This window comes from Cibotium barometz, chromosome 48 (genome assembly GCF_041138505.1).
Source record: "Cibotium barometz isolate CiBa-2024 chromosome 48, ASM4113850v1, whole genome shotgun sequence".
Taxonomy (NCBI): domain Eukaryota; kingdom Viridiplantae; phylum Streptophyta; class Polypodiopsida; order Cyatheales; family Cibotiaceae; genus Cibotium; species Cibotium barometz.
Window position 1 is genome coordinate 33,935,951 of NC_141093.1, and position 16,909 is coordinate 33,952,859.

The 16,909-nt window shown below is 47.0% G+C and overlaps 1 protein-coding gene across 1 annotated transcript in view; it reads right to left on the minus strand.

The window, feature by feature from the left end:
- Positions 1 to 1,585: 1,585 nt before the first annotated feature.
- The window catches only part of LOC147611104 (putative sucrose-phosphate synthase 2), a 28,239-nt gene continuing 12,915 nt past the window's right edge, over positions 1,586 to 16,909 (minus strand). The window contains exons 12-13 of the mRNA XM_086785766.1: positions 2,385 to 2,512; positions 1,586 to 2,143 (exon numbers count right to left, since the gene is read on the minus strand). Of these exons, the coding sequence (XP_086641892.1) occupies positions 1,873 to 2,143; positions 2,385 to 2,512 (399 nt within the window). The 3' untranslated portion in view covers positions 1,586 to 1,872. The remainder of the gene's footprint in view (positions 2,144 to 2,384; positions 2,513 to 16,909) is intronic.

Here is a 16,909-nt window from a genome sequence, read left to right on the forward strand (position 1 = left end):
AATATTTGCAACCAGCATTTGCACAGGACCGACCCAGTTACTGCAACTCGAGTTGAGACTAGCAAAGATTGATCAACCATTTGTACTACATAAGAATTAGTAGTTGTACATATTTTTTGCATTGATAAAAGTTATCAATGGATTACTTGTGAATGATTGTGTGTGTTGGCAAGTCTCCCCTTGTTCATCTATCTCTATTCTCACGTTTATTGCACTAGTAGTCTTAAATTGCTGATGTGTAAAGATCTGGTCTAACCATGACGATACAGTAAAGCTCTAGCTTTTCTTAGCCTTTTCTTTTGTCAAAGATGTCAAAGATACTCATTTAACTTCCAGCCTCTCCTCCATGATCCAGACGAATGTTGAGCACAGTAAGGGGTTGCTTTGTCACAACAAACATGTCCGTGCTCTGAGAGGAGCGCTGAGAGGTATCGTATGAGGTGGATACAACACAACAGATAGCCCTTAATGGTGGCCTTGCTCTTCAAGACAATGTCTTCCAATCCCTTGGTGTTTGGCTCCACAAGCATCTCCATTTTGTGCAACCAAGAACAGGTCTTGTTGCCAACCCTAACAATCCACCCTCTCAGCTCTTGCTTTTGGGCCTCATCGCTATCCTTGATGCTCGGGCACTGGAAATCGCTAAGCCTGCTGGCCAATATCATCTCCACCACCCTTTAGGGTATCCCAAAAACAGAGCTATTAGCTTTTTAATCAAGCAGGCCCCCAAAAGAGTGTATGACAAATAGCTAACATTAAAGAGTGTATTACATGGTTTCTGCCTCCTCTACTGTAATAACAACAGAAGGTTGTGAAGGGTTTTCAAGATCCTTGAGAACAGAGTGGGTGGACCTCCATCTACGTTGACTGCTTTATCTTGTAAGCTAGTTTCACCTTCCCCCAATTCATGCTGACCAGTTCCTAGAGAGGAAAGTGGTGATTTTAAGAAGTTGCTCCATCCTTACAGTAAATCAATCCAAAGCTTTAGCTGAACAGGCAATAGTGGCATCTTACCCCCACAGCAAATCCCTGGAATTTATAAGTAAAACAGTGTACCTTGGGAGCTTCTCTAAGGATGTGCCTAAAAAGATTCTCTAAGCTTACAATATCTCTCACAAGTACAAGCACACCTTGTCTTCATGTTTGATGAGTGTGCACGCAGAATGAAAACTTTCAATAACACCGATGGCCTTAAATCTATGTGGTCTAAATTGCAGAGAGAAAAGTATGATTCTATCTCCAGATCCGAGAACTGATGCGCATGAGGAGCTCCTCTAAAAGCTTACAAGAGCACTTCGCGCTTCTGTCTTAATACTTCATGATTGTGCATGCAGAACGAAATCTTTCATTGGAATCAATGCTCTTCTCATTTCATAGTGGACAAAATTGTCTAGTAAAACATGTTCCTTAATCTCCACATCCACCTCTCAACAGGCAGGAGAGAGAGAGAGAGAGAGAGAGAGAGAAGATTGATGTTTACTATGTACACAATATCTGTAAATGGATAGAAGACAAACAGAAAAAAAAAAAGCCTCTAGCGTAAAAGAGTTGTTGCTTGAACAACGTTCACCAGAACCAGGAGAAGTTTGGAGACAAAAGAGCTTTAGTTCGACTATTATTTGTATAAAAAAAGGCAGATTCTGCAATCATTTGAGAGTATGTGCACAAACCCAAGGTACTTTGTTACATTCAAAAAGCCAAGGACAAAAAGGCGCAAATCTAATATCCAAAGCTCATAATTTACATTGCACGGCTTGCCGCCCAGGAGATAGCTTTACAAAACCTGATTCACGGCTGGTTCACAGCTTTTACCATCTCTGTACAGTACACTCCAGCTTGAAAAGAGTGGACACCCTTGCATACAGTGAGAAGCTAGTTTATCTGCTTCAATACTTTCACTATCTCTTCTGAGGTGTACGTGCTCTCTGTGCACACAATACGGGGACTATCTGATGGCACCACATCCTCTCTCTGATAACTGCCACTGCTTCGAAGAACATTCTCAGAACCACCTTTGACACTTCCCTTCAATATCACAGTTTTGTGTGTACCAGAGAGCAACCCTTCATAATCCGTATCACCACTTTCTCCAACAAAGACCAGCATGTTTGCAACATCAATTCCCCATCGTACGAACAAATACCTATAGAATTGAGCCAGAGAAGGGTTTCAAAATAAAGACCTGCAGGCATTGTGCTAAAAACCACCTTCAATAACCTCAACGAACATTGAATACAGAACACTCTATGGGCAGGATTTGGCCATCCCACACAGACGGACTGGATGGTCCCTGGCTGACCAGGAGCCGACAAGCAGGGGATGGACCCCTGCATTGTTCTGTTTCCAACCAAGTTTTGCACTAACACAGGTGAAACTGTACTCACCTTAGAGCTTGTGATCGAGACGCCAATAGAGGAATTATGTGTAGTTTTGATGATTTTTGGCAATAAATAACATGGCATCTCAGACCTTGAATTCTAAACCGCTTGCGGAACTCATCCACCTTTAAACACTGAAAACATACACAAAAGCAATAACCTTGGCTCAGTCACTCAGCAGAAAAGAACTCAAAGCAAACACTCACTAGACCTCTTTTTTTCCTCTTAGTGTGTGTGTGTGTGTGTGTGTGTGTGTGACGAACCAGAATGCTGGAAATAGGACTGAGCCCTACATCTTCGGAAAAGAAGCCCAATAGATAAACCACTACACCAGATATCCACACATATGCACACACATGCAAACACCACCACCCCCATTCCCCCTACACACGGAGATGAGCCTTTTAATGACATAGCCAAGCCAGCCAACCAAGTGTGACATTTTCATGATGTTGCCCCATGATCAATCATCAACCTGCATCCGTAGCAATCACACAAGCATACCTGTTTGACCTTTCCAAAAGATGCCTTACACAACCAGGTGAGACTATAGTTGAGATAAGAATCTTAACAACACCAGTCAAAACTTACCTGTGCAACCGTCCCTTGAATTTATTTGGTCCAACCAATACATGCAGAGTACAAAGTCAAACTTTCACTTACCCCGAATAAGTATCTTCTTTAAACTATCAACTGTCCAACCATCCCTTGCACTTCTTTGGTCCAACCAATACATGCAAAGTATTAGTCAAACTTTAACTTAAGCTGAATAAGCATCTTGTTTAAACTATCATTGACTCATCAACGAGTCACTAATGTCACATGAGTGATGCAGCAAAAAGTCTTAAACATATGATTAACGCTAAGAACATGAGATTAATGCTAATCAAAACCGAGCAAAACACAATAGAGAAAAAAAGATAAGACGTAATCTATTATATATTGCAAAACATGAATATGTACAAAGATGAATTTGGATCTTGACTTAGATCCATCTTATGCATACCTATATACTGATGCATACAAAGATGACTTACTGATTCACAGCTTCTATGGTGAGCTCCAAATTCTCGGGTTTGGGAGTTGAGGATTACCTTCTAGCCAGTTGTGTCAACACGTATGTGCAAGAATGAGATGCCTATTAATGACCCTTGACCTGCCTTTATATAGGGTATATAGGGAATTGAAAGCAAGTCGTATTCAAGTCAGCTAGGACTTTTATGACCCCAAAAAGTTAGCAAAAAGGCCCATTATTGTGTCCAACTTGTGTCCCAACTATTGGGACATGTCTTGGGCACCTCTGTGCACCTATTGGGCTGCCAAAACAGGCCATACTCTACCACGTACTTTGCCTAGAAGACGGCTGCAAGTAGGAAGCATGTCCACATGGCTACAGCAACTTTCATGTGTCTAATGAGTAACATATACCATGAATATCTTGATGATTTCATTCTAGATTTCTCAAATGACATGTTTGTATAATCTTAAATCCAGGAATGAACAAGAGCATGAAATCCATCTTCGGGAGACTCCAAAGAAGCTTTATGCAAAGATCTCCAAGTGCTTCTTTGCCGAGGGCCAAAATCATTTGCCATGGTACGTGTGATACACCAAAGATGGAATGCACATGGATCTTGACAAGGTCAAAGCTATTCTTGAATGACCAATCCCTAGATGTGTGTCAAAGACTCAGATGTAAGAAGCTTTCTTGGCTTAGCCCAATATGAGAGAAGACTTCTCTAAGCTAGCTCCTCTTACAGACTCCAGATTGGAAAAGTTTTAAAAGGCATCTGAGTTCATCAAAGAGAAGACAACGGAGAACTATATTTCTAAAGATTTTGACAATGGCTAAGCCATTTATGGTCACTTCGGTGTGCTTCACCCCCCTGTATGAGGTAGTTCCCTCCGAGAGCGGCCGGCCATGGAGGGGACTACCCTCCTCAGTGTTTTCCCTCTTTTAGAGGTTTTGCGCATGTATTTCAGCCTGTTGGCTGGTTTTTAATATAACTAATAGAAGGATCTTTTCTCAGGGGAAAAAAGCCTCGTATGCCTTACCTTCTGCTTGTTGTTCCTGTTGTTGTGTAGCTCTAATACCAACTGTCAGAGATTCTCGTGAAAAAATCCTTCCAAGATCACCTAAACACACAACAAGCACAAGATTAACAAGCAAGCTCACCACCAACCATGAATCCCATACAACACAGGATCTTCCCTGGCATAGAAGCTAAGGCTCTGTCCATGCAAACCACACCAGTCAACCTTGGCAATCCATACCACCAAGGCTTGCCCTAAGGGATCATCGGTAAACCATCTACATCGAGAACGGACAATCAAGAGTGGATTGCATCCATGGTCCAACTTGTCATAGCAGCTATAAAACGCGTTTTTTATAAAAAAATACTCGACGGGACGTTTTTTTGGATAAAAAACGTCTTTTTGAAAAAAAACGTGAGGTTTTTTTCTTAAATTAAAAAATTTGCCAGGCTAACGTTTAACGTTATGCCTGGGCCTTTTTGGGATCTGCGTGCGCTTTGTTGCTTCCCGAACCTGCACACCCAAGTTCCAACCTCACACGGTACGGTACTCTCTCTCTCTCTCTCTCTCTCTCTCTCTCTCTCTCTCACATCTCTGCTCGTTCGCCCCTGCTCGCCGCTCCCCCTCTCCCCCTTCGTTCGCTTCCTCGCTGTGCTGGTCGCCCCCCCTTTCCCCCTCTCTCCCTTTGTTCGCCTCCTCGCTGTGCTGGTCGGCCGCCTTTCCCCACCCACCCTTGCTCAGGCCCCCAAGGAAGCAACATAACTCTCTCTCTCTCTCTCTCTCTCTCTCTCTCTCTCTCTCTCTCTCGACCAAATGTAAACTAGTGTTTTTTATTTTTAAAAAAACGGCGTTTTTTATTTTGGCCCCGCGAAAAAGACGTATAATACGCGTATTATACTTTGCCGTATTATACGTCCCGTCCCGTACCTGGCTGCTATGCAACTTGTCACATGACAATACAATACAACAACCCACTCATCACAAAGCCTTGACTTATATAGCTTTTTTCAATTAAAGCTATAATATGGGATTATAAACTTATAAGCCTTAGACCTTATAAGTAGCCCACTTTTCTTAGTCCTTGGACGACTCCCTAGCTCCCAAATTCGGTCAACTTACCCAACAATTAGCATTAGGTACATAAGAGATGGATCGCATATTCAGAAACTATGGGAAAGTTCACAAGTACTTTCTTTGATGGTATTTTGGTGTTCTCCAAGGATGATGAAGCACACAAGAAATACTTATCCATGATCTACGTGACTACGTCAATGGCAAGAAGAGTGAATTCTTTTTGCCAAATTTTCACTATTTGGCGCGTATCATATCCGAGGATGATGTGTACATGATTGTCATGTGCACAGTGTGTATCTACCGTGTGCTACACGCACACAAGACTAGCTTCGAGGTTTGGGGAAGCTTGGAGCTAGGCAGGCAGATTGGCGAGCTGAGTTAGGGATAGACTAACGGGCGGGCACCCAAGTATGGACGGGCGGGTGCCCAAGTGTGGACGCCCGATGACCGGCCAAGAACCTATAAAAGGGTGGCCAAGGTAATCATTAGTCATATAGAGTCTCGCGAGACTTGTGAGAGCTCTATGGTCTTGGAGACTAGATCTAGTGCAGACGTGCACCTGCTTTACGCAGTCGAGGCCGGCAGCAATCTCAAGGCCCGCGAGGGTAGCTTCGTGGCGGTATGGGACGTCGCGAGGAGGAGATTGGTCGGTACGTCAACCTAGTTAGCTCAGCTCGTGGCTTGGTGGGGACAGCCAAGACTGTGGGCTTGCCCGCGGCTGTCATGGTTGGGAGGTGAGTCAGGCCTGCACCCCCTTCTTGTTTGTTTGTTTGCAGGTTTCGAGTCTCGTACCAGGAACGATCACGAGGAGATCAGGTGGGGATTTGACAATGATACCGCAACTTTTCAGCATTTATTGTTCAAAGGACCCGGCCGACCAGTAGTCAGCCAGGTCACTTCGTGTTCTAATGTAATGTGCGGAAGCTTCGGAGAAGGATCGGTACTTCAAAACTCAGAAAACAGCACTCTTTTCGCGACGGAATTAACGCACAACTGAAAGACGATGTGCAGAAAAATAGAGAGAGAAGGGGGAGATGGAGAAGGACACAGTATTGGGTCCCAATTACCCTCTGTAGGGCCCCCACCACGGATGGTGTATTTGCTTTATTAGAATGATGTAAATCTGAAACAAATACAAAGTACTTGACCTTTTCTTGGCTGGAAAACCTGCCCTTGACCTTCAGTCCTTCACCCCTTAGCTTTAGCAATGTTCTTGGCTGTCCTGGCCCTTGGTTGCTTGGAGCTCTTGGTGAATTGTGAGATGAGATAATGGGATTATGGGCTGGGCTTTTATACCCTTCATAGCATCCAGTCGGCTGGTTTTATGAAGTCCCACGACTGAGATATAATAAATAAATGAGTTCACACTTTAATAAAGTGTTTCTCACTGGTTTAGCCCCTGTCCAGCCTGCGCATGACCTTGGGACAGCCTCCTGGCTGCTGGGCAGGCTGCGCATAGGTGTGGGGACTGCCCCTACACCTGGCTGTCAACTGTCTAAGGCTTTTACCCTCTGTCGGCTGCCTGTCCAGAGGCTCTGGAGCTGGCCGACTGCCCCTCCAGCCCTTGCCTTGGCTGGTGGGCAAAGTCTTGGGCCCTCCTGGCCCCTTGGGGGTGGTTCTACACCTCCCCCATGCCCATGCTAAGTATGCACATGCAAATACCTACACTGGGGTAGCCCTATGGGCTGACCCCATCTCTACATGCAAACTACATGCCTACAGATGTCTGGCATCCAGTTGCAAACCAGATACACAGCACATCCGACATCATTCCAGAGGGAGACTCACAGCGCGGACTGGCACTGCTTCATGTGCAGGACAATGCACACCTGACCTTGGACTCATGTGCAGGACAATGCACACCTGACCTTGGACGACTGAGATGGATCCCTGGCTGACTCGTCCCGGACAGGGCTCACATGGGACCAGTTCACCATCCCAGGTCCTGCACCTTCTGTACAGAATGTCTACGTGGCATCCAAGTGCGGGATGCACGTGACATCCCCTTCTGCTTAACTTGACGGAAGCTGCATAGCCTCCAAATAATCCGTCAATAAAGCCGGATAGTCTTCGAAAAATTCTTTGTCGAGCCATACCGCTTCATGAGTTCCTCGGTCCTGAAACTTCGTGAGGAACTGTCGTAGTCTTCGGCCTGAGCCATGCTTGAAACGGTGCAGAAGGATCTGTTCTGGAACCATTACCTCTGCTTCATCAATAATGTCTGGTTCCGCTTCGTCTTTGACCTCTGAAGGGGGTGGACCTGCATATGGCTTTAACCAACTGACATGAAATACATCGTGCATAGTCCAACTCGGAGGTAGCTTTAACTGCATAGACACCTCATTAATCTTTTTCCGGATGGGGAATGGTCCGAAGCTCCTGAAAGACAACTTTGGGCATCGCTTGCCCACCTGCTTTAATCTTTGCTTCATAATCCGAAGATATACCCAATCTCCTTCCGAAAACTTCATGTCCCTTCAGTCTTTATTGGCCTGTCGAGTGTAGGCCTCTTGCGCTTTAGCCAATCTGTCTTTGACGGACTCTAGGATCTCCTGGTAAGACTCCGTCACTCTGTTCGCCTCCGGTACTGAAGACGACGTCCTGGTTAACAACGACTGGAAAGGCCTTCCAAACGCTACCTCATATGGAGTCCTGCCAATAGCTGAAGAAAAAGAGTCATTCAGAACAGCTTGAACTAAAGGCAAAAACGATTCCCACTTACCTTGCTGATCGTGGACATAACACTTCAGCACATCAAAGGCCAACTGGTTGTATATCTCTGTCTGGCCATCTGTCTGTGGGTGGAATGCACTGGAAAAATTCAACTTAGTACCAAAATTATCAAACAATGCCCTCCAAAAATGACTGGTAAACTTGGCATCTCGGTCTGACAGTATGGTCCTAGGAATCCCACCAATCGGGTACCAATGCCGAATGAATAGCTGGGCAACATCCTCAGCGGTCACATTGGCCCTGCAAGGAATAAGCATCACAAATTTGCTGAACCTGTCAACAATAGTCAAACACTGTGTATTACGCTTACTCGGACTGGGAGGCAGATTTGTGACAAAGTCCATCGAAATGTCTTGGAAAGGACCCTCAGGAATTGGCAAAGGCTGTAACAACCCTATCTTCTTTCCACGAGGAGCTTTCACCTTTTGACAAATGTCACAGCGTTGTACATAAGTAAACACATCACGCCTCATCTTTGGCCAATAGTATTGCCGTTCTAACTTCTCCAGAGTCGAATTCATGCCCCTATGACCACCTGTAATGGCATCATGGGCATCATGGAGAAGAGCTGCCCGGAATGATTTCATGACACACAGTCGGCCTTTGTAGTAAAGCCAACCATCGCGTATCAGAAAATGGCATGGTCCTGTGGCATCCAATGCCTGTTCCCACTGTGTACCGAATTCCTCGGAATCCGCGTACGTGTGCTTCATGTCTTCTAGTCCTGTACCAACAAGGTCCAGTCTAGTGGTCTGAATCGCAGATACTTGTCCCTTCCTGCTCAAAGCATCGGCCACTGGATTGGCCTTTCCTGGAAGGTACTCAATCATGCCACCAAACTGCTGGAATATTTGACTCCAGCGGTGCTGTCGATCACTCCACTGTGCACTGGGCATCGTCTGAATCCAGCGCAACGCCTGATGGTCAGTGCGAACCTCGAAGTCACGGCCATACAAGAAATGTTTCCAATGTTTCAAGGCCTGAATGACTGCTAGGAGTTCACGATCGTAGACTGAGTAATTCTTTTCGGCGGGCAGTAACTTACGAGACATGTAAGCTACTGGATGACCATTCTGTTGCAATACACCTCCAATTGCGATGTTACTCGCATCGGTGATCACCTGAAATGGTTCGTCCCATGAGGCAAGGGCTAGACAAGGCGCTTCTGACAAAGCCACCTTGAGGTTCTGGAATGCCTCCAACGCTCGTGGAGTCATTCGAATCTTTTGCCTCCTTGTTTTCACTCCCTTTAGCAGATCGGTGAGGTCTGCCGAGAGATCGGAAAACTTGTCAATGTGGGTGGAATATGCCTGGCATATACCCACGAATGATCTAATGTCATAAGCAGTCTGAGGTACTTCCCAGTTAACAATCTCGGCCACTTTAGCCGGATCAAGTCGGATGCCTTTGGCACTGATTATATATCCCAAGTAATGTACCTGGAACAGATAAAATTCTGACTTCTTTTCATTGACATAGAGCTCGTTGCTTTCCAGCAACCTAAGGACTTTCTCCACATCAATGTCATGCTGCTCAACTGTAGCTGAAAATATGAGTATGTCGTCCAGAAATATGAACACACACACTCCAATCAACTCCCGGAAAATACGCATCATCATGCGGTTAAATGTAGCTGGGGCGTTCGTCAAACCAAATGGCATGACCACAAATTCATAGTGGGCCCGTTCTGTACGGAAAGCTGTCTTGGGGATGTCCCCCTCAACAATCCGAACCTGGTGGTACCCACTCTTTAAATCCAATTTAGAGAACACCTTAGCTCCATTCAGCCTCTCGAGAATATAGTCAATTCGAGGCATCGGGAATCTGCTCTTGATAGTCAGCTTGTTGAGTGCACGATAATCGACACACAACCGAGAAGACCCATCTTTCTTCTTGACAAATAAGATCGGTGCTGCAAACGGCGACACGCTGGGGCGAATGAAGCCAGCTTGCAACAATTCTTGGAGTTGGCGGTCCAACTCCGATTCCATTGCCTTAGAAAGGCGATACGGAAACTTGCTCGGGGGTTCCGAGCCTGGGAGGAGATCAATCTTGTGATCCTCCGGTCTGGACGGGGGAAGCTGGGGAGGGAGACTGTCCCGAAGAAAAATCTTCTGGAACTTTTCATGGAGAACCGAGTACTTCTCGGAAGCACTGGCCACCGTCTGGGCTGTCTGGACGTAAATCATCGCACACTGTGCGCCTTTCCTGACTGCTCGCTTAGCCTGCAAGTGGCTTATGAGCGGAAAGTTTGGAATACCTGGCTCACACTTAATGGTCACAGGGGTGTTTGACACATTCCGATCAATCTGGAACGTGTGCTTGTCCCACTTGACATCAGGAAGGAACTTGTGAAACCACTGGATACCCAAAATTATGTCTGCTCCTACAAGAGGGGCAACCATAAAGTCACGCACAAACTCTATGCCCTGAATGACTAATTTAGCACCTAGAGCTTCATACTTGACGCTCGTAGTCATACCTGTGCTAAAACCCTCAACTTGTTTGTCCACCGGAGTGAGCTCGAAGCGGGCACGCCTAGCGGCCTCTTCCGTGATCACATCCTCCGTACTGCCGCTGTCAAACAAGACAACGACTCTCTGGCCACCTATGTAGCCAAAGGACTTGAGCAATTCGTTGCGCTCATACTCCTGGTCATGGGCGCCCTTCTGCTTATCTTCGAGCTCCCGGCTAATAATTGCTCCAACTGAAGCACCGGGGGTTGAAGAACTAGGGGTAGCCACTGGGGTCTGTGTGGGAGCTGTGCTCACCACGGAAGCTGTGGAGGCGGCGGCGGGCTTTGGAGGCTTCTTCGGACAATCCCGAGAAGTATGTCCTTTTGTGTGACAAAAGTAACATCTACCCTCCTTCCTGTACTGAGCAAGCTCCTCAGCACTCAACTTGCCACCTGTCTTGCCTGCCTCCGCTTTCTGGTCTGGAGTAAGCTTAGACGCATTGTTCGAGTTCTTGGAGCCAGAGGCTCCCGGGCTCTGTCCTGGGGAAGACCCCGTCTGGTTCTGGCTTTTGCCCCCCGAGGTGTTAGCCTTGGGAGAAGCCGGCTGGGAAGTCTTGGGCTTGCCACCATTGTGTTTCATTTCTGCACTCTGCGCAAGCGAGAGTGCGTCCTCAAAGGTGGCTGGTCTAAACATACGCACCTCCCATTGGATGTGCGTGTCCAGGCCATACAAAAACTGCCCTTTCTTGTCCGCATCAGATAAGCCTAATTGTAGACACAAGGTCGAAATTCTATTGGCAAACTGAAGGACTGGTTGCGCATTCTGACGCGCACCCCTGAACTCGTCTTCGAGTCGCTCAAGGTAGTGGGGCGGTAAAAACCGCTGCTTAAGGTCACGGACGAACTCGTCCCACCCATAAGCTGCCATACCTGCTCTGGTGTGGGCATGAGCCCACTGAGTCCACCAAGGAATGGCCTCACCTTCCAAATACCAACTGGCTAAGATCACTTTGTCAATATCTGATTTCCTAACTGCGGCAAAGTAAGCTTCAAATTGATGTAACCATGAATACAGAGTAGTGGGATCGAGTTTACCATTATACTTACTGAAGTTCATTTTCTCGGGAAAATGATTCGAGGGCGCCGCCGGTGTCAATCTGGCGTCCAAAGCTCGGAGGTAACGCTCGTGTTCCACTCGTCGCATGGCTTCGTCTTCTCGTTGTCGAATCTCCAATGCCCGTATCTGCATCTCAAGCAAGGAGCTTGACTGCGGCTGTGACCCCTCGAGAGGGTCCCTGTGACGAGGATCTGGTATCTGGGGTACGGAAGGAGAGGGAGGAGGAGATGGAAAACGCGACGCTGGAGAGCGAGAACGCTCCTCCAGAGCCAAAATCCGCGCCTTCTGCTCGTCCAACTTGGTTGTCTGGTCTGCGATTGCTCGCATCATCTGCTGGAACATGTCTTGTACACTCAAGCCGGGTGCCCGAGCTGGGCTGCCTGGTGCACTCTGGTCCCATGGTTCTGGTTCTCTCTCGTCGCCAAAGCTCGCCATAGCGGGAATATGCAGTTCCTTTCCGGAACGCAATCTGACCATCCACTATCTGTGTGGGAGACTTCCGGAGGCTTCCGGAGGCTAAAAACCAACCGTCCTTCGAGGGACAGGAGTCACTCCGAAAGGGGTAGTCCACCGGCGTCTAAAAACCAACCACACGAGCGAAAAAATTTTCTGGTTTTCTTTGCTGAATCTTCGTCCTTGAAGTAGGCTCTGATACCACTGTAATGTGCGGAAGCTTCGGAGAAGGATCGGTACTTCAAAACTCAGAAAACAGCACTCTTTTCGCGACGGAATTAACGCACAACTGAAAGACGATGTGCAGAAAAATAGAGAGAGAAGGGGGAGATGGAGAAGGACACAGTATTGGGTCCCAATTACCCTCTGTAGGGCCCCCACCACGGATGGTGTATTTGCTTTATTAGAATGATGTAAATCTGAAACAAATACAAAGTACTTGACCTTTTCTTGGCTGGAAAACCTGCCCTTGACCTTCAGTCCTTCACCCCTTAGCTTTAGCAATGTTCTTGGCTGTCCTGGCCCTTGGTTGCTTGGAGCTCTTGGTGAATTGTGAGATGAGATAATGGGATTATGGGCTGGGCTTTTATACCCTTCATAGCATCCAGTCGGCTGGTTTTATGAAGTCCCACGACTGAGATATAATAAATAAATGAGTTCACACTTTAATAAAGTGTTTCTCACTGGTTTAGCCCCTGTCCAGCCTGCGCATGACCTTGGGACAGCCTCCTGGCTGCTGGGCAGGCTGCGCATAGGTGTGGGGACTGCCCCTACACCTGGCTGTCAACTGTCTAAGGCTTTTACCCTCTGTCGGCTGCCTGTCCAGAGGCTCTGGAGCTGGCCGACTGCCCCTCCAGCCCTTGCCTTGGCTGGTGGGCAAAGTCTTGGGCCCTCCTGGCCCCTTGGGGGTGGTTCTACACCTCCCCCATGCCCATGCTAAGTATGCACATGCAAATACCTACACTGGGGTAGCCCTATGGGCTGACCCCATCTCTACATGCAAACTACATGCCTACAGATGTCTGGCATCCAGTTGCAAACCAGATACACAGCACATCCGACATCATTCCAGAGGGAGACTCACAGCGCGGACTGGCACTGCTTCATGTGCAGGACAATGCACACCTGACCTTGGACTCATGTGCAGGACAATGCACACCTGACCTTGGACGACTGAGATGGATCCCTGGCTGACTCGTCCCGGACAGGGCTCACATGGGACCAGTTCACCATCCCAGGTCCTGCACCTTCTGTACAGAATGTCTACGTGGCATCCAAGTGCGGGATGCACGTGACATCTAAGGCCCATAAAAAGGCAAGCCTAAGATCAATCCATTTCTCTCTCTCCTCAAGGGTTAGGTCATAGCTTTAGGTATTATGTTTCTTTTTTGGGAAGGCCAAAGGCCACAAAATGATGTACCTTTCTTGCACCATATGAATATACTGAATATATAGTCATCTCTCTCTCTCTCTCTCTCTCTCTCTCTCTCTCTCTCTCTCTCTCTCTCTCTCTATATATATATATATATATATATATATATATATATATATGTTGATTGTTCTTGCATGAAGAGGTACTGCTTAGGGATAAAAGAAGACTACCAGAGCTTCTGCATGTCACACATACCACCTGTGCCTGCCCACATGGACCCTCGACAAGACTCCTCGTGATCTGCCACGTCTATGGGACAGGGATAAGCCTCTTGGTCTAGGTCTAGACCACCATGAATCAATAACGATCCTAGGCTCAATTATGTGGTGCTTATTGTTGCTATAAATAGCAATCCAGCCATAAATATCCAATAAACTTGGATTTATTAGATTTGAACCCTAGCCACCTGAATCCGCTTGCTTTCCCTAATCCCAGGGCTCCCCTAACTCTCCTGCCCACTTAAGACATTTCCACTCTTGGAAATACCATGAGTTGCTCAATGCTGTACATAAGTACACGCCACTGAGGTGGGCATCGCAAGATGAAAGGACTCCACATCCCCCTCTAAAAAAAGATATCATCAGACTGGTACAAGCCCAACCTAATTCTGATCCAAATCCAAAAAACTCTGGAATTACCACTGTGCCCCAAGCACGGTTAGCAACCATAGATCCAAAGCAACCCACTGGGTCCAACAAACCATCCTCCAAAAGAACAAACCTGCAAAACTGGCAAGGGGAGGGGCATCCTCAGAAGCATCACAAAGAGATGCAGAGATAGACTCCTCACAACGAGGAAGGGAAGCAAGAATAAAAACTGCAGTGGTAACAAAGTCCGAAAAAGCATCACAGATAGCAGAAGACTGTTCCAGAAGTAGAATCAAATCCCAAGAATCAGCAATAAATAAATGATCCATGTGAAAGGATCACACCTCAAAGGGCAAAACACCCTCCTTGTTCTGCAAACACTGCAAAGAACACAGGCTCGGACAAAATAAACTCTGCTCAGGATCTCTGAAAAGATCACTGCTCTCCTCCAAAATCTGTAAACTCCTGTCACAGAAGAAAGTCTCCACAGATACAAAACAGCTCCCGATACTGATCCTCAAGTGAAGTAGCTGCAGATAGGCTCCCTCTGAGTGTAGAAAACTCCTTTGGGAAGCAAAACGCAACCAAAACAATGCTATCCAGCAAAAAATAGCACTCCACCGCCAACAGAAGGCAAGGAACATGTAGAAACAGGGAAACCATGTAGACCAAGAACAAAACACAGGTATAGATGCTCCAAAATCAGCAAAACGCTGACTGAAATCTGAAATTCAAAATCCTCCAAAGCCACAATCCAAACAAGAAACCCCCTCTGCAAGTGATCTGTGTCCACTAGAGAAGAAAACGCAACCAAACAGGGGCTACAAACTTGAAAATTCAAGTCAACCAGTGTCCACACCTCCTATGAGGAAAAACGCTGAAGAGAAGGTACCTTCGAGTCCAATAGATGAAGCCCTGAAGGTAGAGCTACCAGCAAGATCGGTTTAGAAAAACGCAGCAACCATGGCTGCAAATCTGAAAAAGCAGAGGTAAAAGGGGCTATAGAACAGGCTGAATATGTTGACGCTGAAGCCTCAGATCAAGAACTACTGCAGAGAACCAAGTACAATCAGGGGGGCAATGGCACATGATAACCAAAAAGGGAAAGGCGCTGTCCAGAAAACGCTGGTCTAGGGCCTAGTAGAAGGCCCTTTGAAGAGGCCAAAAGGGGAGCCCAAATAGCTCTAATAACAGGGCAAGGGAAGGCAAGCCCAAACAGGCCAAAAACGCAACCTGTTGGGACATAGTGTTGCTGCCCAGTCCCTGAAAAACAGCCGCCTGAGAACCCTAGAAGGTGCTGCCTGAAGAGCAGGTCTGCTGCCCTGGAAAAAACACCCGTCAGTCCACCTAGAGGCTGCCAACCGACATCCTGATGAAGAGGGACTGCAGCCCACTGAATTGGGGATGAGTCAGCCCTTGATTGACCTGAAATGCAAGCTTCATCGCGTGAAAAAAACGCAGATCTATCCACAGGCAGAAAAAACGCAGAAATCAAGAGGTAGAGGAGGGAGCATCCAACGCTAACGATCACCGGCACTCTGATACCATGATAGAATGTGCAGCGGAAGAAGGGAAAGTGGAAACACAGGAGAGAGTGAGAGAGAGAGAGAGAGAGAGATGGAGAGGAAACACAGGTGAGAACCTGCTCTCAATATCATCACCAAAAGGAATACATGTCCCGAGCAAGAGGGGAGAAAACCTCGTATGTGAGGGACTGCAACAAACAATGCTAAGCAAGCAGTGAGGAATGAGGGAGGCAAGCCAGCTATATATATGCCCATGAGTAGGCAGCCGACTGGTGATAAAAAACCTCCACGACTGGGAAAATACCCAAGACTCCATAATATGGGGAATAATGAGGGAAAATATATGTGAGGGGTGACCAACCCCTCTGACTAACATGGTCAGCCCTAGAGGCTAAAATAGGACACCAAACAGGAAGCCAGCAAGAAGGGGATGATGTCTAACAGGATTGCGGATCTTGCAGTTTCTACAGCGTCTGAAGGATCTTGGACTCTGCTATGATACGAGAGGGGGAACGACGGATGGAGTCAAACTCCACGATTGGAGTGACTCAAATTGGGGAGGAGATCCAGACACGAGGAGATTTACATCAGGCTATTGTTTTACCCTCGGCTCAAGAGCTACTTCATGGAGCAGAAGAGGCAGCCAACTATTGCCTTGTCGTCTACAGAGGTAAAGTATCGGGCTACTTGTGGTGCTGCGGTTGCAGAGGTTACTTAGTGAGATTGGGTTTCCACAAGAGGAACTCACGGTCATCCAAAGTCACTTTGTTCGTGAGAAGTTTTTTGTTGATACATCTTGCTAGAGTTTTGTTTGACAAAGGACAATGCGGCGGACCTCTTCACGAAGTCTCTACCTTAGGCTATGCTCCATTAGCACTCCAGCTCACTGGGGTTGGTTCTACACCCAAGAGCTGAGAGGGGGTGTTAGCAGTCATCTCCTGTCTATACATTATCTCACAGAGGGCCTTTGGTGTGGGTGTGCCCGCCCTGTACCTTTTCTCATTTTTCCCCATCACCCCGTATTTTTTCCCTGTTTTCTGTGGTCGTGGGATAGTAGATGCTGGCCGACTATGCTCAATTATGGCCGACAGGGATTTTATCTGGCCGACTCCCATTTATC